This window comes from Dipodomys merriami, unplaced genomic scaffold, assembly GCF_024711535.1.
Source record: "Dipodomys merriami isolate MVZ:Mamm:240054 unplaced genomic scaffold, mDipMer1.0.p SCAF_3, whole genome shotgun sequence".
NCBI lineage: Eukaryota > Metazoa > Chordata > Mammalia > Rodentia > Heteromyidae > Dipodomys > Dipodomys merriami.
The window spans coordinates 82,487,680-82,508,677 of NW_027204492.1; the positions used below are offsets into that span (position 1 = coordinate 82,487,680).

A 20,998-nucleotide genomic window follows, 5' to 3' on the forward strand; every position below is an offset into this window, starting at 1 on the left:
ATTACTCTAAAATCATAAGCATTTTTTTTTTTTTTTTTTGGATCCGGTCATGGGGCCTGAACTCTGGGCCTGGGTGCTGTCCCTCAGCTCTTCAGCTCAAGGCTAGCGCTCTACCACTTGAGCCACAGCGCCACTTCCGGTTTTTTTCTTTTTGCTTATGTGGTGCTGAGGAATCGAACCCAGGGCCTCATGCATGCAAGGCAAGCACTCTACCGCTGAGCCACCTTCCCAACAATCATAAGCATTTTATACGTATTACATTAATTTGTCCTATTGGCAAAGCAAATATTTTTTTTCCTAGTAAAATTGTGTTCTCAGTATGTTTAAAAGTTTAGAAATATATAGAAAAGAAATTGACCACAATAATATTTCTATTACCATTTTGGAAAGTTTTCTTTTTTTTTTTTTAATTTAATTTAATTTTATTTGTGAACATACTGTACAGAGGAGTTACAATTACATGGGCAGGATAATGCGTACATTTCTTACCAAGCATTGCAGCCTCCTCCTTTGTTTACCCTTCACATCCCTTCCCAGCCTCCCCCCTCCCCCCCAATCCCAATTGGAAAGTTTTCTTAGTCTTTCTATTTTATTTATTTATTTTTTTGTTGGTCATGGGGCTTGAACTCTGGGCCTGGGTGCTGTCCCTCAGCTCTTCAGCTCAAGGCTAGTGCTCTACCACTTGAGCCACAGTGCCACCTCCGGCTTTTTTCTTTTTTCTTATATGGTACTGAGGAATCGAACCCAGGGTCTCATTCATGCAACGTAAGCGCTCTACCATTGAGCCACCTTCCCAGCCCATGAACCTTGTACTTTATGCATTGTTTCCTCATAATTATCAGAGGGATGCTGCATTTTACTCATTGCTGAGTTTATAAATGCAATAACTACTTCCAGCAATTTTTTTATAGCACCCTGTCTTAAATCTTCCCATCTTCATTGGTTCTACAGCTCTAGTTCTATAAAAAGAAAAAACAACATTTCTTTATATTGTCTAAAAGCCTGTTTTATTTTGTGATTTCCTCTGATTCATAGGTTGTTGAAAGTATTGTTTAATTACCATGTATATGTGAATTTTCCAGATTTTTTTTCTATGGTAGATTTCTGTTTTTTTGTTTTTTTTTTGTAGTACCAAGATTAGAATTGCTAGGCAGTTGTTACTATACTTAAACCATGACCTCAGTCTAAGTTTTGAATTTTTTAATATTGTATTTGGAGAAAAAATATTTTATTTGGTTTTTAAATGTTTTGTAATTTTACAGATTTTCTTGGAGAGAATGTTTCATATGTTTTACAAAGAAAATGTATGCTCTGGGGTGGATTGTTTTTTGTTTATTTTTCCAGTCTTGGGGCTTGAACAGTCTGAGCACTGTCCTTGAGCTCCTTTTTGCTTAAGGCTAGTGCTGTTCCACTTGACCCCACCATTACTTCCAGCTTTTTCTGTGATTTGTTCAAGATAAGCATCTCACAAATATTCCTGCCTATGCCGGTGAATGGAGATCTTCATATCTCAGCTTCCTGAATAGCTAGGATTATGGGCTTGAGCAACTGGCACCTGGCTTGTATTGTTCTTTATATGTATGTTAGGTCTAGTTGATACAGTGCTTTTCAGGTATTCTTCTCTCATGTCTTTTATCTCTATTAAATAGTGTTTGCCCTGGTATTTATAACTGTTATTTATCATATATTAGTTCAAATGAATGCCAACTGAATTTTAATAGTAGAAAATTCTTATTGATCACAGAGTTTTCCTCTTTCTCCAGTAAAAGTTATGTGACAATGTTGCTTTGCTAAGTCTTCTCTTACTGCATTGTGTGTATAACATCAGACCACTGCATTTTGTCTTTCATAGTTTTGGATCAACTATCAGTTTTGCATTTTATTTAAGATTCCTTGTACCTAACAAGTCATTTTTCTCTTGCTGTTCAAGATTTCCTCTTTGTCATTGGCAATTTGATTATAATGAGACAGTGGCTCACGCCTATAATCCTCGCTACTAAGGAGGCTGAGATCTGAGGAGGATCACGGTTCAAAGCCAGCCCAGGCAGGAAAGTTCATGAGATCTCCAATAAATCACTAGAAAACCAGAAGTGGTGCTGTGGCTCAAGTGGTAGAGTGCTCCCCTTCAGCTGAAGAGCACAGGGACAGCGCCCAAGCCAAGAGTTCAATCCCCATGACCAACCCCCCCCCCAAAAAAAAAAAAATTGATTATAATGAATCTTCCCAGAGTTGCCCTTCTTTAGGATTTGTAGATCATATTTTTTTTTTTGTCAAACTTTGGAAATTTCATGGCTATCATTCTCTCCCCTCCCCCCCATTTTTGGCAGTACTTGGGTTGGAACTTAGGGTCAGGCTTGTAAGACAGGTATTCCAGCACTTGAGGTAGTGATACAATAGCAGCTTTTCTCTGGGGGAACAAACAATTTAAATGAAGATAGTGATTTTTATGTCATGCTAGGGCCTGCTTGATGATAATCTAGTTTCAAGGTGATTGATATCTACACTTAGTGTAAGAAAATAGAATGAAGCATGGATTTAAGTGGCTTTTTTTGCTTGAATTACACTAGAAATGAGTTAGCTATAGTATAATATAAAGAGTGGAAATAATATTTTGATTTACATAGTTGTAGCTATGATGACTGTTGTGTATTCAGACTGAAAAATAAAATGATCCTATTAATACTATTTCAAATGCTTTTGAAGATGCTTGTGGCAAACAAAATGACATGAGCATTATTTTTATATTTGGAAGCCAGTTGAACTGTTTTCCCCATTACCTCAAGAACTGCTAAGCCCATTGGCTTCAAATTAAAATAATGTTGAGTTGAAACCCTTTTGTACAACTAAAGATAATTTTTAAAATTAAATGATGACAAAACAAGATACTATCATAGTATTAAGTAATATAGGACCTTATGTTCTCCAAGTTTTGGTGTATGTCAAAGAGAAGAACTTCAATTTTACCTGGTGACAAGGTAAGCAAGGTGACAAGGTGTAATATTAGCCAAGACATGATAGGTCTTAATTGCCTTGCCAGCAAAAGTAAATATAAGCCTTGTAGTGCAATGGCTAGCCTTTTTTTTTTGTCAGTTGAGGGGTTTGAACACTGGGCTTGGGCGCTGTCCCCGCGCTCTTCAGCTCAAGGCAAGCGCTCTACCACTTGAGCCACAGCGCCACTTCCAGTTTTCTAGTGGTTTATTGGAGATAAGAGTCTCACATAGGGACCTGGGAAGGTGGCTCAGTGGTAGAGTGCTTGCCTTGCATGCATGAGGCCTTGGGTTCGATTCTTCAGCACCACATAAGCAAAAAGAAAAAAGTTGGAAGTGGTGCTGTGGCTCAAGTGGTAGAGCGCTAGCCTTGAGCTGAAGAGCTGAGGGACAGCGCCAAGACCCAGAGTGTTCAGGCCCCACAACCGGACCCCCCCCAAAAAAAGAGTCTCACGGAGCTTCTTGCCTAGCTGGCTTTGAATTGCAATCCTTACATCTCAGCCTCCTGAGCAGCTAGGATTACAGGCGTGAGCCACCGGCGCCTGTCTTAGCCATTTCTTTTCTTTTTTTTTTTTTTTTTTTTTTTTTTTGTCGGCCGTGGGGCTTGGACTCTGGGCCTGGGCACTGTCCCTCAGCTCTTCAGCTCAAGGCGAGTGCTCTACCACTTGAGCTACAGCGCCACTTCCGGTTTTCTGGTGGTTTATTGGAGATAGGAGTCTCACGGTCTCTCCTGCCCGGGCTGGCTTTGAACCGCAATCCTCAGATCTCAGCCTCCTGAGTAGCTAGGATTACAGACAGGCGTGAGCCACCAGCGCCCGGCTCATCTTAGCCATTTCTTATATTCTTCTTTTGAGCATCCTTCCAGAACTACAAAATTGACTACAGTTAAGAATTCTTTCACCTTCAGACACATCATCTTGGTTTGACTATTAAGTTCTTGCTTTTGTTTGCCCCCTCTTGTTTGACTTTTACATTGTCTTCCCAGCAATATGCTCCAAGCCAAGTTTACATACTTTGTATTTTATATACATAAAGACATAGTGACCCTAAGAACTGTCTTAACCCATTGTCTTTTTCCTTTTGCAAGAGTTGGGGTGGAAAGGAGAATGGCTTTGGACTTGCAGAATGTTGCAGAGACTTGCATATGCTGGTAAGTAATTCTTTTGAATGTATCCTTTTGCCAGAGCTTATTTTACAATGAATATTTTATATATAAAGTTACCACTTGGCAATAGGAATGTTTGACAAACCTGAGATCAATTCGGACATAGTAATCCTTAGGAAGTAGACTAGCGATGCCTGTGTTCTTAGTATGGTAACGATAGACAAAAGACAATTACATATGTTCTTACATATTCCTTTAGGATGTTGAATTTTTTTGAAGGAATTTGAAAGATCACCAAAATCTTTTTTTTTGGGGGGGGTCCGGTCGTTGGGCCTGAACTCTGGGCCTGGGCGCTGTCCCTCAGCTCTTCAGCTCAAGGCTAGCGCTCAACCACTTGAGCCACAACGCCACTTCCGGCTTTTTTCTTTTTGCTTATGTGGTGCTGAGGAATCGAACCCAGGGCCTCAGGCATTCAAGGCAAGGGCTCTACCACTGAGCCACCTTCCCAGCCCTTTATTGTATTTCTGTATATCCAAAAGATAGAGTTCAGTCTTTGATAACAATTGTGAGCCAATTTGCCTCGTCTGTTTGTCATTTTTGGTAAAAATGGATGGGATGAAATTTATCCAAGCAGTCTGACCCTTTTATTCTCCAGCAATAGTTTTGGTAAAAAATTACAGAAATATTTCCACCTTAGCTGATAAACCTTTTCCATTTAGAATTTTGTAAATGGATATTGCTAATTTAAGAGATGAATGTTCTTAGAATATTCTAATTCTTTTTTTTTTCTTTTTTATCAGTCATGGGACTTAAACTCTGGGCTTGGGCGCTGTCCCTGAGCTCCTCTTCAGCTCAAGGCTAGCGTTCTACCACTTGAGCCACAGTGCCACTTCCGGTTTTCTGGGTGGTTTATTGGAGATAAGAATCTTATGCACTGTCCTGCCTGGGATGGCTTTGAACTGGATCCTCAGATCTCAGCCTCCTGAGTAGCTAGGATGACAGGTGTGAGCCACCAGCACCTGGCCTAGAATATCCTGATTCCAAAATGCATTTTTTTTCTTTTTTGTGGGGGTCCGTCGTGGAGCCTGAACTCTGGGCCTGGGCGCTGTCCCTCAGCTCTCCAGCTCATGGCTAGTGCTCTACCACTTGAGCCACAGCACCACTTCCGGCTTTTTTCCTTTTGCTTATGTGGTACTGAGGAATCGAACCCAGGGCTTCATGCGTGCAAGGCAAGCACTCTACCATTGAGCCCCCTTCCTGGCCCCTGCATTTTTTTTTTTTATTTTAAAATTTGGTAGTTTAATTCTGAACCTCCTTATTCATGTTAGGATTATTCTGTGCTCTGTGAGCAAAACACTGTGATATACTGAACAATGCTGCTTCATGGCTTTCTGTTCTTAGTTCTACTCCTCTCAATTTATTGAGATTTGGGATATCATGGAATTTTGGAAAACATCTGGTTTAAATGAAATTAATGTGTAGATGTGTTTTCAACTGAAAAAGTGGTTTCTTTCAGAAACCTTTTAATGGACATGTTCCTAATATTGTTTTTCATGTTGCTTTTCTAGAGAGGGGTTTGTAACCCAAGTGTTAGAGTACTTGCTTAGCAAGTATGAGTCCTTGAGTTCACTGCTTAGTACTTCCTTTACCTCCCCTTAAAATATAAGATAAACTGTCAGCATCCAATTTATTTAGCTTGCTGAACCTGTTCAAAGAATATCATAAGATGTGCCAGCACCAGTGGCTCACACCTGTAATCATAGCTACTCAGGAGGCTGACATCTGATTTAGGTTCAAAGCGAGCCTGTGCAGGGAAGTCCATGAAACTCTTATCTCTTATTAGCTACCAGAAAACTGGAAGTGGCACTGTGGCTCAAAGTGGTAGTGTGCTATCCTTGAGCTGAACAGCTCAAGGACAGTGCCCAGGCCCAGAGTTCAAGCTGCATGACTGGCCAGAATAAAAATCATAACATATTATAGAATAGTATATTTGAAGTATTATTATGATTTAACATTGAAGCATCCTTTAAATAAGGCATATCAGAGGATTGGCAGTTAGTAAGGCTTCCATAAGAACATTGCTTTTCATTCTTTAGCTCATATGTAGAGACCAGTATTTTTTTTTTCTGTTTATATTAATTGGCAGTTTTGTCTCTCACCCTCATCTCTGAGAGAAGTTTTCAAAGAAAATTTTTCTTGTAAGGAAAGAAAAGGTTCCAAGTAAGTAATGTGCAAGTTTTTGGACCTCTAGATCTTACTGAGTCATTTAAAAATAAATCTCATTTTATTAAGAAAAGAAGTTATTCTTAGGAAAAGCTCATTCCTTTTCCACAGTGAATTGAGTAACTAGAATTTTGAGAAGAGTTGGGAGATATCTGCCTTAACAAAAAGCAGTTGTAAGTTCACTGTCTGACTCTTTGATACAATTTATACACAGAAGTACCCACCCAGCGCAACTACACTACACTTTGAATTCTATGCAGACCCTGGGGCAGAGGTCAAAATCGAGAAAAGGGTGAGTATTATTCAGACTTTTTCTGACAGAGTCTACAATCTACTATAATTGTGCTTATTTTGAGCTTCATTACCAAGCTTCTTGGGAATAAGAATTAATTACATGCCCAACTCTGATAGAATTGAGTTTTTTGTTGGGTCCTGCCAAAAGATAGAGTTCCATGAGTCACAACTTTATGTGACTTAAGTATTTTTTTTCAGTTTTAGTTGAGAATTCCAACATATATATAGTATAATGCTCTGGATATTGATGACTTAGGTTTCTCTACTTAAGCTAACCTATGTTTTGCGTGTATAATCCTACTTGGAAGAGGTACTAAGATTCAGTCTCATTTAGAACTAGAGTAGTATGTAAAAAATCTTTGCCTTGACTATATAGTTACCATAATGCATATTCATAGAAAACCCATTTCTGTGGATTCAATCTTTGCTGTGAACACTGAAGCTATGGATATGAAGTGAGGATTTAAATGGAACAAAAGTCTGAATTACCAGTCTGTAAAGCTGTAAACTTTGAGGGGCTCTTGGTGCATCAAAGTCGGAGAATAGGCCCCTTCTTTACAAATATATCAGGTGTAGTGGCTGTATGTGACTATAATTACAGTAATTTCAGAGGCTAGATGTAAGAGATCTGAGGTTTGAGACTGACCTAGGCAAAACAAAAACAAACAAGAAAACTAAAGGAAAAACGGAAGAGGTGGTGACATGGCTCAGATGGTACAGTGCTTCCTAATGGCACAAGAGTTCAAATCCTTTTACTCCCCCCAAGAAAGAACAGAAATATGAAATTTACTTGGATATTAGCATTATAGTTTACTTCTGATTTATTGTTAATATCAAATGCAAAGTGGATATGCATTATTCACATATGAATGAGTGTGTATGTGTATGTAAGTGTGTGTTTGTGTTTGTCCATACTTGAGTATTATCCCTAGGTTTATCTCTGAAGGCTGATGCCTGCCACTTGAGCCACAGCTCTACTTCTGGTTTGTTGCTTATTATTGGAGATAAGTCTCCAATACTTTCTGTCCCTCTGACATTGAAATGTAATCCTTAGATCTCCGCCTCTTGAATAGTTAGTTAGGATTATGGACATGAGCCACAGGCATCCAGATAAAATCAATATTTTAGATGCTTTTGAAGTTACTTTGATTTTAAGGCCATTTGGTTATATACTTCAGCCTACGGTGATAATCTTTTTTTAGCTCTCAGTCTCTGTTGGGGGAAATTAAGAACTTTCTTGATCCTTGACAGCTTTCTTAACTTTTTAAATTTCAGACGAGTAGTAATACACTACACTATATTCACATAGAGCAACTTGACAAGGTAAGAGCAATCTGACATTTGGCTAATTTCTTAATGTTTGCTTGACTTTTGTTTTATTATAACTGTATTTTTTTTCTAATGTAGATTTCAGAAAGCCCTTCTGAAATCATGGAGTCCCTCACCAAGATGTACAGCATTCCTAAGGACAAGCAGGTATGATATATGTGAAAAATGTATAGTGTGGGGTACTGGGGAAGGGGAGAATGCATAGCAGAAAGTATATTATTACCTTTAGAGTTAGACTATGGGAAAATTAATTAACCTCTCTTCATTTCTTGTTTTTATAAGGCCAACAATAAATTCCTAGAGCCTTGCACAAGTTTGAGAAAATAGAAACAGATGGACTCATGAATATCATGATGTGTTAGTACATATCTCTGGGGCTTGAATTGAAGGCCTAGGTTTTTTCCATTAGTTTTTTTTTGGGGGGGGGTGGGGGGTCCGGTTGCGGGGCCTGAACTCTGGGCCTGTGCGCTGTCCCTCAGCTCTTCAGCTCAAGGCTAGCGCTCTACCACTTGAGCCACAGCGCCACTTCTGGCTTTTTTTCTTTTTGCTTATGTGGTGCTGAGGAATCAAACCCAGGGCCTCATGCATGCAAGGCAAGTGCTCTACTACTGAGCCACCTTCCCAGCCCCTAGCTTTTTTTTTTTTTCTAAAGGCTAGTGCTTCACCACTTGAGCCATAGTTCGACTAAAATTTTTATTTTGTTAGATTTTTCTAATCATTTTTTATTCTGGCAAGATACTTAATTTGGTTTGAAATAATCTGAACTCTTGGCAAATATCCCTATTTATTGCCAGTCAGTATAGTAACAGTGCTTAGTTTAACAAAATGGGATTTTAGGGCTCTGTAAATCCCTCTTTCACTCCCATTTTGGCAGCTAAACTTTGGGTGAGTGGTTCGTTTGATCATTGAACAAATTCTAACCATATACTGTTTGACCAAGCAGCCCAACAGATAAGAGCCCCAAAAAGAGTACTTACTTTTCTAATGATGTCCTAATACAGGTCTTATCTCTACAGATGCTGTTATTTACACACATACGGCTGGCCCATGGCTTTTCTAATCACAGGAAACGATTACAAGCTGTTCAGGCCAGATTACATGCAATATCTATATTAGGTAAGAGAAGACTAATTAATAAATCCTAGTTGGACAATTTGGATTTCATTTCATGTGAATTTCATCCATCTTTGTTGCTATAAGGCTTGTAGCATGAAGTATGAATTGCCAACATTACTAGTGTGTACAATACATTTTCCTCAATGTTCTACTAGAAGCAGGATATGATCCTTGGTGATAAGTTACATGTTTTTAGTCTTGGCTGTTTTCTTATTTTATTTCAGTTTTTGGATCTGGCCATTGCTGGCATAGCATTTAGGATCCTTTCACCTCAACTGCCTGAGTACTGGGCTATCAAATGTGCATTACTACTCTTGGTTGTTATTGTTGTTGTTGTTTTTTGGTCAGTCTTGGGCTTGAACTCTGGGCCTGCGTGCTATCCCTGAGCTCTTCAGCTCAAGGCAGGTGCTCTACCTCTTGATCTACAGCGCCACTTCTGGTTTTCTGGTGGTTAATTATAGATAAGGACTTTCACAGCCTTTCTGCCCAGCCTGGCTTTGAATTGTGATTCTCAGTTCTCAGTCTCCTGAGTAGCTAGTATTACAGGTGTGAGCCACCAGCACCTGGCATTGGATTTTTAAGAAATGCATTTACACATGGAAATCTCACACTGGACCCTGTCCTTAGGCTTATTTCATCTTCCTATTCTTCCATCCTCCTATGGGTATTATTTTTAAATCATACTGTGACTCAGTAAAAGGGAAAACACAGAGATTTGAAGTAAATCCTGTGCTCTTACTTTAGTTCCTTTCAGATTAGCCACATGTTTATTCTACCTTTCGTTTCCTTATTTTATATTGCAGCAGTACTTATATTGTAATATAAGGATTAAATAAAAAGCCTGGGCGGGGGGAATAAACTAGGTGGATTCCAGTTTATGTGAGTGCCTGGGCTGGAAGTGAGACCTTATTCTAAAAACAGTCAGGGGCTGGGAATGTGGCTTAGTGATAGAGTGCTTGCCTAGCATGCCTGAAGAGCTGGGTTCAATTCCTCAGTACCACACAAACAGAAACGGCCAGAAGTGGTACTACGGCTCAAGTGGTATTCCAGCTCAAGTGGTAGAGTGCTTTTCTTAAGCAAAAGAAGCTCAAGGACAATGTCCATGCCCTGAGTTCAAGCCCCAGGACTGGCAATGAAATAAAATTAAAAATAAAAATTATCAATGAAAAAACAATGCTGGAGGCATAGCTCAGAGTTTGTGCTAGCCCTGCCAGCTCAGTTTCCAAGGTTGAAAAACTCCAGTAATGTAAAAAAAAAGTAAGAAAACCTGGAAAGGAACCTACTATAGGCCTAAAAGTATAAAATGGTAATCACGCTGGGCGCTGGTGGCTCACGCCTGTAATCCTAGCTACTCAGGAGGCTGAGATCTGAGGGTCGCGGTTCAAAGCCAGCCCGGACAGGAGAGACCGTGAGACTCCTTTCTCCAATAAACTACCAGAAAACCGGAAGTGGCGCTGTAGCTCAAGTGGTAGAGCACTCGCCTTGAGCTGAAGAGCTGAGGGACAGCGCCCAGGCCCAGAGTTCAAGTCCCACAACCGACCAAAAAAAAAAACCCAAATAAAATGGTAATCACTTCTGTTATTAACCTACCTTTGTTATGTTAGTACTTTTTATGTGTACGTACTGGCCCATTGTGGGGCTTGGAACTGAGCTTTCTCATTCAAGATTAGTGCTACACAGTTCCACTTCTGACTTTTGGGTAGTTTATTGGAGATAGAGTCTTGTGAAGTTTCCTGGCAGACTGGCCCTTAGTTACATCTCAGCCTCCTGAGTAGCTAGGATTACAGGCATGAGCCACTGGCATATGGATATGTTTATAGTTGTTTGCCTGCTTTGATATACTTGCTTTGAAACTACTCTTTCGTTTTTTTTTGTTGTTGTTGTTCCATTCCTGGGGCTTGAACTCAAGGCCTAGGCACTGTCCCTGAGCTTCTTTTGTTCAAAGCTAGCACCCTACCACTTGAACCAAAATGCCACTTCCAGCCTTTTCTGATTATGTGGTACTGAGGAATCAAACCCAGGCTTCATGCATGCCAGGCAAGCACTCTACCACCAAGCCACATTCCCAGCCTACTCTTTTGTTTTATACTCAGATTTAGCATAACTTCTGGCAAAGTCATTGGTACTCAGGAGTTGTTGGAAACTAAAGGACTATGCTCTTATCACATCCATTTTACTTCAGGAGAAGCAAAACTTTTTCTAGTAGTATGTCAATTTGGAATGAATTGAAATTGGATTATATACATTCTTAAATTTTAAAATAGTATCACAAATTCCTGATTTAGTGTGCAGTAGACCAAAAATTATGTGTTTTCTTTTTTGCTGGACCTTGGGCTTGAGCCTGAATGGTATCCATGATCTTCTTTTGCTCAAGGCTAGTGCTCTACTATTTGTGCCACAGTTCCACTTCTGACTTTTGGGTAGTTTACTGGTGATAGAGTCTGGTGGAGTTTCCTGCCCATTAGTCTGGCTCTGAATTGTGATCCTCAAATCTCAGATTCTTGAATTACTAGGATTCCAGGCATGAACCACTGGAACCCAGCCAAAAATTATGTTTTTTTCACAGTTTACTCTGAAAGTGTTTTCAGTCAAAAAAAAAATATGAAGAAGCTGAAATGAAAGTCTTATATCCACGGCACAATGGAGTTTTTATCAAGTAATGAATGATGTTATGAAAAATCAGCCCAGCTTTGTTTTTATGTTTCCATTCCCAAAAATTCTTGGGAACTACTGATGCTTTTCATAGGACAATTTCTGTAATTGGGTGATAGTCATTAATGCTTATTACCATTTTTTAAAATTCATTTCTGTAGAATTGAATGATTCTGCCTTTTAGTGCTGACTGGAGGCCAGCGTTTAGAAATGACATTTATCAGCCAGGCGCTGGTGGCTCATGCCTGTAATCCTAACTACTAAGGAGGCTGAGATCTGAGGATCACAGTTCAAAGCCAGCCCGTGCAGGAAAGTCCGTGAAACTCTTATCTCCAATAAACCACCAGAAAAGTGGAAGTGTCGCTGTGGCTCAAGTGGTAGAGTGCTCACCTTTAGCTGAAAAGCGCAGGGACAGTGCCCAAGCCCAGAGTTCAAGCCCCACAAGCGAAAAAAAAAAAAATCAGAAACAGAAATGACATTTATCGTTGGGAACTCGCTTCACCGCTTGTTTTTTCCTTTTGCAGTATATTCCAATGCCTTGCAGGAATCAGCAAACAGTATCTTATATAATGGGTTAATAGAGGAATTGGTAGATGTCCTTCAAATAACAGATAAGCAGCTTATGGTAAGTATTTATAATGAATCTCCAAGGTCATAGCTTTCTTAGCCTTTTTGTTTTTCCTTTGGAGTTAGTGCTAAAAGGGGGAAGCTTGAGCATTTTACTTGCTACTTCTTTCTGTTTCTAACTGAGATAAATGCCATGTAGTTTTTTGATGTGTTACTCTCAACAGCCTACATTGCCCTCAAGCATTTACCAGTAAAATTGCATAAATTTTACGTTTGAATATTAGCCCTTTGGTTAAATTATCTGTGCATTTTATTTGACACATTGTTTTGCTTTTTATTTTCATAGGAGATTAAAGCTGCTTCTTTACGAACATTAACATCAATTGTTCATTTGGAGAGAACTCCCAAGCTCAGCAGTATTATTGACTGTACTGGAACTGCCTCTTACCATGGGTTTTTGCCTGTACTTGTACGGAACTGTATCCAGGCCATGATCGGTAGGTTTGAATAACGATTATCCTAGGCAAAAAGATTAGTTTGCTCTTTGTTTAATATGCTTTTAGCTCAACTCTTGCTCTCTCCCACTGTCTCTTGTAGATCCTTCCATGGATCCATACCCACACCAGTTTGCCACTGCTCTCTTCTCTTTTTTATACCATTTGGCCAGCTATGATGCTGGTGGTGAAGCCTTGGTCTCCTGTGGAATGATGGAAGCCTTATTGAAGGTGCTGTATTTTCTTTTCATATACATTTGTGGGGGAAATCAACTGAGAAAATAATTTGTAATTTTGGAGTCTTCAGTGAGAATAGAAAATGTAAATTTTACTTAGAAAAACTTCATACTTAATTTTCTAGTTCAACTTTTTGTGTTATTAACAAAAACCAGATATAGCTAATAATGAGATCATTGTAGTCACACAATGTGTTCTTAAAAGGCCCTGGGTCTTAGTCAAAATATTACATGTTATGGCATTGAGAAGGATCCTGAGGAAAATGTATGTAGATAAAATTATGTATATATATATAAATGTTAAGGAGGTTGAGTTCCTGAATTAACAAAGCTATTATTAGTTTACAAGCACAATACTTTATACTGTTCTGCTTTACTACCACCATTGCATCGTTATAAAATAATACAGCTCTGTGTCTTTGCAGTTATTGTTTTTGCATTTTCCCACTAGGTCATAAAGTTCCTTGGTGATGAACAGGACCAAATAACATTTGTCACCAGAGCTGTTAGAGTGGTTGACCTCATCACCAACCTGGACATGGCTGCATTTCAGTCCCATAGTGGACTTTCAATCTTTATCTATAGACTTGAGGTACGTATAACTTTTTTTTAAAACAAATGTAATCTGAGTCTAGGATCTGCAAATAACCCTAAAGAGTCGTACTATCCTTATTATACCAATTCTTCCATTAGAATTGCATTTTTTTAAAGAACACACAGAAAAAAAACTTCTTTATTTCACAAATGGGGGGAAAAATCAGAGGCAGGACATATGGTCCAACATTAAAATCTTTTTCCTACCCTACTAATCTTTCCTCTATTCCAAAATTATTTATAGAATTTTCTTGCATATTTTCCCTTAATTGTAGCACGAAGTAGATCTGTGCCGAAAAGAGTGTCCTTTTGTGATCAAACCAAAGATCCAGAGGCCTACTACCACTCAAGAAGGAGAAGAAATGGAAACTGATATGGATGGTATATTATAATTTATTATGTTAGAGTTTTTGTACTTGACGTTTTCCTCTTACCACATTTTTCACAAATTATAGATTATACAACTCACTTGAGTATGTATTTTGGCAGCTTTTTGTGCATGAATGATATGCAACTTGATTAGAATAATCAACTAGGTAAAGCAGATGGTAGAACTTTCGTGGAACCCTACTGTGACTCATTCTAATCTATTTTATTCATTACGTTAATTCATGTTTTTTTATGCATTGGCTCACTATCTTATTCCCACCAAATACAAATTCTGTGAAATCAGGATGTGTTCTTTTTGACAGCTGCAGTGTTTGATATGTGCGTGTTAAAGATATGGGCAGTACATCGAAATCCTGAAGTGGGACTTGTTAAAGTTTATTTGGTTATTTTGAGACTGCATAAAGCTAAAAAGATTAATAAATTGGGATCAAAGAGAAGTAGAAACTGCTATAAATTATAAAATCAGAAAGATTGATGGTTCAGAAAGAAAAAGTCACATGCTAAAGTGCATTATACCTTTTTTTAAAAAACACTCCAAACACTTTCTTTTTTTTTTTTTTTTTTTTTTTGGGTCCGGTCATGGGGCCTGAACTCTGGGCCTGGGCGCTGTCCCTCAGCTCTTCAGCTCAAGGCTAACATTCTACCACTTGAGCCACAGCGCCACTTCCGGCTTTTTTCTTTTTGCTTATGTGGTGCTGAGGAATTGAACCCAGGGCCTTGAGCATGCAAGACGAGTGCTCTACCACTGAGCCACCTTCCCAGCCCTCCAAACACTTTCTTAATGCATACTTCATAAAAAGTCCACAAAGAGAAAAACTTCCCCCAAACCTCTGTCTTTGAATTTAAATGAGTTTTGTTTTGATGACCAATGTTATCATTTAACATGTTCATTATGCTTATGGTAATGACGTTAGAATTTATTTTATTTTATTTTTATTTTTGTTGGTTGTGGGTTTTGAACTCTGGGCCTGGGCACTGTCCCTGAGCTCTTGAGCTCAAGGCTAGCACTCTACCACTTGAGCCACAGCACTACTTTGGGTTTTCTTGTGGTTAATTGGAGATAAGATTCTCACGGCCTCTCCTGCCTGGGTTGGCTTTGAACTGGGATCTTCAGATCTCAGCGTCCTGAATAGCTAGGATTACAGGTGTGAGCCACTGGAGCCCAGCTTATATTGTTTTTTTCTTTCTTTCTTCCTTTTTCTTTTTTTTTTTTTTTTTTGGTTGGTTGTGGGGCTTGAACTCTGGGCCTGGGCACTGTCCCTCAGCTCTTCAGCTCAAGGCTAGCACTCTGAGAGAGAGAGAGAGAGAGAGAGAGAGAGAGAGAGAGAGAGAGAGAGAGAGAGAGAGAGAGAGAGAGAGAGAGAGCCCAATGGCAGGGGTTAAGGTGATTCTGGAGTACTTGTAGAGAAAAATATTTTCAGTAAAAACCAGATTATAGAATGCTTTTATATATAAATTGACACACTTGTATTTCTGATTGGGTTATGGGTATAATAAATTAATATCTGCAATACCAGAACCTAGATGCAAGCAGATCCCAGCTGGAGGTACATTTTGGGAATTTGTCACACAAAAAATCATCTACATGTGTTTCTCATCTATAGTCTTAGGCTGAGGTTGGGAAGGTGAATATTAGACAGGCCTTTGTAATCATTTTAAAATGCCCAAGCTTAATAAACAGAGCAAGCTGGGTTAGCACTAATAAAAAAGGAAGATCCTATTCAAAAAGTAAGGAAAGCTAGGTGCCCGTAAGGCACCTGTGGGTTCTAGCTACTCAGGAGCTCAGAATTGGGCTTCACAGCCAGCCCAGGCAGGAAAATCCGTGAGAATCTTACTTCCAATCAGTTACCCAAAAAGCCAGTTTATGGCTGAAGTGGTAGAGCACTAACCTTGAGCTAATAAGCACAAGGACAGTGACCAGGTTCTGAGTTCAAGCCCTAGGACTGACACACACATGTGCACGCGCGCACACACACACACACAAGCAAAAGTGACAAGACGAATTTACCTGCCAAAAGACAATCCTGGAGTTCAAATCCCTCACATATACACCTAATTAATTAGTTATTAATTATGTAAGCTTGAAAGAAGTGGGATTGGGAAGGAAAATGTTAATTACATTAAAAGATAAAATTCAGTAACCACTATTTACATTTCATGGTAAGATTGCAAATTATTTCAAGTTGTAAAATTGATTGTTTCTCATCTCCAACTCCACCCTCACCCCCACCCCCACCCCAGAGCTGGGACCTGGGCACTGTCCCTGAGCTTTTTACTTAAGGCTAACATTCTACTACTTGAGCCACGTGACACATTAAATCTTTTCTGAGTATTGGAGTTAAGACCCTATGGTCTTTCCTGCACGGGCTGACTTCCAAACTGAACTGCAATCCTCAGATCTCAGCCTCCTTAGTAGCTAGGAATACAGGCATGAGTTACCTTCACCTAGGTAATATGCATTCTTTTACTCAACAACTTAAAATTATTTTATTCACATGTATACTGTATTTGTCCCACCCACGTACCTAATATTTGATATGGCTCTTTCTAGGCATTTTTATGTTCTTGAGTATGTAGTGCCTTTTTAAGGAAAGGAGTAGAACCGGGCACTGGTGGCTCACTCCCGTAATCCTAGCTACTCAGGAGGCTAAGATCTGATAATCGAGGTTCAAAGCCAGCCCAGGCAGGAAAGTCCATTAAAACACTTAACCACCAAGAAAACAAGTGGTGCTGTGGCTTAAGTGGTAGAGCACTTGCTGAAGAGCTAAGGGACAGTACCCAGGCTCAGAGTTCAAGCCCCATGACCAACCAAAAAAAAGAAAAGAAAAGGAATAGGAGATCATAAACAATACTCAACTGGTATTGTTTACTCTATATCGTAGATTTCAATCACTATCAACATTTAATAATAATATTTTTATGCTTTTTGTATTAATTTTTTTTGTTTTTTTGTCGGTCGTGGGGCTTAAACTCTGGGCTTGGGCGCTGTCCCTCAGCTCTTCAGCTCAAGGCGAGCGCTCTACCACTTGAGCTACAGCGCCACTTCCGGTTTTCTGGTGGTTTACTGGAGATAGGAGTCTCACGGTCTCTCCTGCTCGGGCTGGCTTTGAACCGCGATCCTCAGATCTCAGCCTCCTGAGTAGCTAGGATTATAGGCGTGAGCCACCAGCGCCCAGCCCCCCCCCTTTTTTTTTATAAAGTTCTATTAGGCAGGCACCGGTGTTACATGTCTATGACCCTAGCTACTCAGAGGACTGAGATCCAAGAATAGTAATTCAAAGCCTGGGCAGGAAAATCCCATGACATTCATATCAACACTTAACCACTGAAAACCTAACAGCGGAGCAAGTGGTGGAATATTATCCTTGAGCAAAATAGCTCAGGGACAGCACCCAGGCCCCTGAGTTCAAGCCCTAGAACTGATACTAGGAAACATTTCACCCTCTTCTACCTCCCAATATAATATATTGCATATTTTACATCATTCATCTCACTTCACTGGAACTTACTTAAATCTCTTTTAATAATTCTTTTTTTCTAATTAGTTTCTTTATCATAATTTTTACTTAAGTTACAGATGTGACTATGGAAAGCAGTCCAGGCTCATCCTTATCTGTAGAGAACCGGCTAGATGTTGAATTAAAGACATCAAGTTCCAACAGCACCGCTAGCATCTCTGGCTCTGTTGCTGGCCCCGGCCATGGCCCTGGTCTCCGGCCTGGTGGGTAAACATTTAGACTTTCACTGTGGCTGATTTATTAAATTAGTGTAGAGGAAGTGGCTCTGGGGCTCAAATGGTAGAGTGCTCACCTTGAGCTGAAGAGCCAAGGGACAGCGCCCAGGCACAGAGTTCAAGTCCCATGACCCAAAAAAAACCAATTAGTACAGGCTCATCCTCATCTGTGGAGAACTGGTTAGATGTTGAATTAAAGATATAAGTTCCCATAGTACCACTAGCATTCTCTGGCTCTGTTCCTGGCCCCGGCCATGGCCCTGGTCTCCGGCTTGGTGGGTAAACAATTAGACTTTCCCTGTGGCTGATTTATTACATTAGTGTAGAGGAAGTGGCTCTGGGGCTTAAGTGGTAGAGTGCTCAACTTGAACTGAAGAGCTGAGGGACATCACCCGAGTTCAAGCCCCATGACCAAAAAAAAAAAAAAAAAAAAGAAAATTAGTGTAGAGAACTTTTAGAAGGTGCTTATATGGTATATTTGGAAATGAACTTATACATCTTTTTTTCATTTTTCTTTTCTTTTCTTTTTTTTTTTTTTTTTTTGGGTCCGGTCGTGGGGCCTGAACTCTGGGCCTGGGCGCTGTCCCTCAGCTCTTCAGCTCAAGGCTAGTGCTCTACCACTTGAGCCACAGTGCCACTTCCGGCTTTTTTCTTTTTGCTTATGTGGTGCTGAGGAATCGAACCCAGGGCCTCATGCATGCAAGGCAAGCGCTCTACCACTGAGCTACCTTCCCAGTCCTCATTTTTCTTTTTTGGTTGGTTGTGGGGCCTGAACTCTGTATCTGGGTGTTGTCCCTGGGCTCTTCAGCTCAAGGCTAGTGCTCTACCACTTGAGCCACAGTGCCACTTCTGGCCTTTTCTGCTTATGTGGTGCTGAGGAATCAAAACCACGGCCTCATGCATGCAAATCAAGCACTCTATCACTGAGCCACCTTCCCAGCCCCGACTTATATATCTTATATAGCATTTTATGGTTTTTCTGACAGTTCGACATTGACTATCAAAATAAATATGTTAAAGGGCAGATAATATTAAAAATAGGAACTTTTCAGAATTGAATTTATGTTATTTCTCTTTTTCACTGTAGTCTTTTAATTTTAATAATAGTCTTGCTTCATTCTTGGTGTTGCACTTTGCCACTTCCTAAGTTTTCTTTCCTATGTCCTGACATCTCATTTCAAATGCCTGCTAGTTTTGCTGTAGTAGAAATAAATAAGCCTTTTTTTCTGACAGCTCATTGTGATGAAACCAGAATAATTCTGCCTTTTTCCCATGCTAGGAGTCCAGTGTATTCCACAACGGGCAGCACTTCTCAAATCCATGTTGAATTTCCTCAAGAAGGCCATTCAAGACCCTGCTTTCTCAGATGGCATACGTCATGGTATTTGACTCTGCATTCTATTTTCTGGAACTGTTCGTCTCTTTCATGCTCATATGACATTTACCTTTTTTTTTTTTTTAATAATTAAAGCAGGCTTAGGAAAATGTCATTCCATTTTTAGTAGTTTTTAGTGGTTTACTATAACTTTAGACTTTACTATTACTTGAGACTTAAGATTTCTGTAATGATTGACACTCCCTTGTTCTACCACCCTCCTAATCCAATATTCACCTCTATTATTTAGTCATGATACTCCTCTAATGTACTTGTGTGTTTATTCATTTTTGCCCATTACTAGTAAGTAATGTGGAAGAGAAAAATTACAACCGTTAGATTGTAACCAACACAAACTTGGGTAAACATAGGGTAGTATGTAACTCCTTTATCCCCGTTCTTTACTCCAAACATGATATTCTTGGTAATATTCATAATGTTTGTCTCTTAGTAATGGATGGATCTCTGCCTACCTCCCTGAAACACATTATCAGCAATGCAGAATACTATGGCCCATCCCTCTTCCTTCTAGGTAAGTGGAATCAAGTAATAGTTCTGGGATAATCTGTCAGAGCTTTCATTTGTGTCATATACATTAGGATGTCATATACATTAGGATTTTACTATCTACAACTGTTTCCTTTATAATGTCTCTTTCTAACTGCTTATGAAAATAGTCATTGTCAAATAAATATACCCCCCCCCTTTTATTTTCCCCTTGATTGTAGGACTGGAACTGAAGGTCTGGGCACTGTCCCTGAGCTTTCTCCGCTCAACGCTAGTGTTTTTCACACTTTAAGACATAGTGCCACTTTCGATTTTTCTGGTGGCTAGTTGGAGATAAGAGTCCCGCAGACTTTACTGCCTGGGCTGCCTTTGAATTGTGATCCTCAGATCTCAGTCTCCTGAGTAGCTAGGTGTATGCCACCGATGCCTGGCATAAAAATCCACTTTTTAGGCAATAAATACACCATTTATAAGCAGTGTTTGTTGGATCACTTTTTTTTTTTTTTTTTGCCCGTCATGGGGCCTGAACTCTGGGTCTGGGCGCTGTCCCTCAGCTCTTCAGCTCAAGGCTAGTGCTCTACCACTGAAGCCACAGCGCCACTTCTGGCTTTTTCTGTTTATGTGGTGCTGAGGAATCGAACCCAGGGCCTCATCCTTGCAAGGCATGCACTCTACCACTGAGCTACGTTCCCAGCCCCCTGTTGGATCACTTTTAATAAATGATATTATTGTACATTTAGCATTTTTGTGCAATATTAGTGCTTTAAGAGTGCTCTAAAAATATGGACATGGCTTAAGTGTTGAAAGAGTCCATGACTAGCAAGTGTGAGACCCTGGGTTCAAACTCTAGGACTATTCATTTCACACCCCCCCCCCAAAACTATATTTAGAGAAAGAAATTTGTCTTCTGTGGCAGAGCACGTATCTATGAATCACAAGGGATGAAAATCCTTGCCCCTAGTAATATAAAAAATATAATGCAAGCTCTTTTTTTTTTTTTTTTTTTTTTTTTTTGGTCGGTCATGGGGCCTGAACTCTGGGCCTGGCCCTTGTCCATAAGCTTTTCAGCTCAAGGCTTGCACTCTACCACTTGAGCCACAGCACCACTTCTAGCCTTTTCTGTTTATGTGGTGCTGAAGAATCAAACCCACGGCCTTCCTCCTCCTCCTCCTCCTCCTCCTCCTCTTCCTCTTCTTCTTCTTCCTCTTCCTTCTCCTCCTTCTCTTCCTCCTTCTCTTCCTCCTCCTCCCCCTCCCCCCCCTTCTTCTTCTTTTGTTTTTACTGATCTTGGGGCTTGAACTCAGGGCCTGGGTACTGTCCCTGAGCTTCTTTTTTGTTCAAGGCTAGCACACTACCACTTGATACATAGAGCCACTTCTGGATTATTCTGTTTATG

At 39.8% G+C, this 20,998-nt stretch overlaps 1 protein-coding gene across 16 annotated transcripts in view; it reads left to right on the forward strand.

Annotated features, from left to right (window-relative positions):
• The window catches only part of Huwe1 (HECT, UBA and WWE domain containing E3 ubiquitin protein ligase 1), a 172,728-nt gene that overhangs the window by 49,843 nt on the left and 101,887 nt on the right, over nucleotides 1-20,998 (forward strand). For 14 of the 16 annotated variants that reach the window (XM_070040419.1, XM_070040423.1, XM_070040420.1 and 11 more), the window contains 13 exons: nucleotides 4,075-4,137; nucleotides 6,530-6,607; nucleotides 7,885-7,932; nucleotides 8,017-8,085; nucleotides 8,955-9,054; nucleotides 12,231-12,331; nucleotides 12,620-12,770; nucleotides 12,871-12,998; nucleotides 13,455-13,595; nucleotides 13,873-13,978; nucleotides 17,559-17,708; nucleotides 19,000-19,101; nucleotides 19,547-19,627. In XM_070040419.1, the coding sequence (XP_069896520.1) occupies nucleotides 4,075-4,137; nucleotides 6,530-6,607; nucleotides 7,885-7,932; nucleotides 8,017-8,085; nucleotides 8,955-9,054; nucleotides 12,231-12,331; nucleotides 12,620-12,770; nucleotides 12,871-12,998; nucleotides 13,455-13,595; nucleotides 13,873-13,978; nucleotides 17,559-17,708; nucleotides 19,000-19,101; nucleotides 19,547-19,627 (1,318 nt within the window). The remainder of the gene's footprint in view (nucleotides 1-4,074; nucleotides 4,138-6,529; nucleotides 6,608-7,884; nucleotides 7,933-8,016; nucleotides 8,086-8,954; nucleotides 9,055-12,230; nucleotides 12,332-12,619; nucleotides 12,771-12,870; nucleotides 12,999-13,454; nucleotides 13,596-13,872; nucleotides 13,979-17,558; nucleotides 17,709-18,999; nucleotides 19,102-19,546; nucleotides 19,628-20,998) is intronic. The other 2 variants (XM_070040425.1, XM_070040430.1) reach the window with 2 other exon arrangements.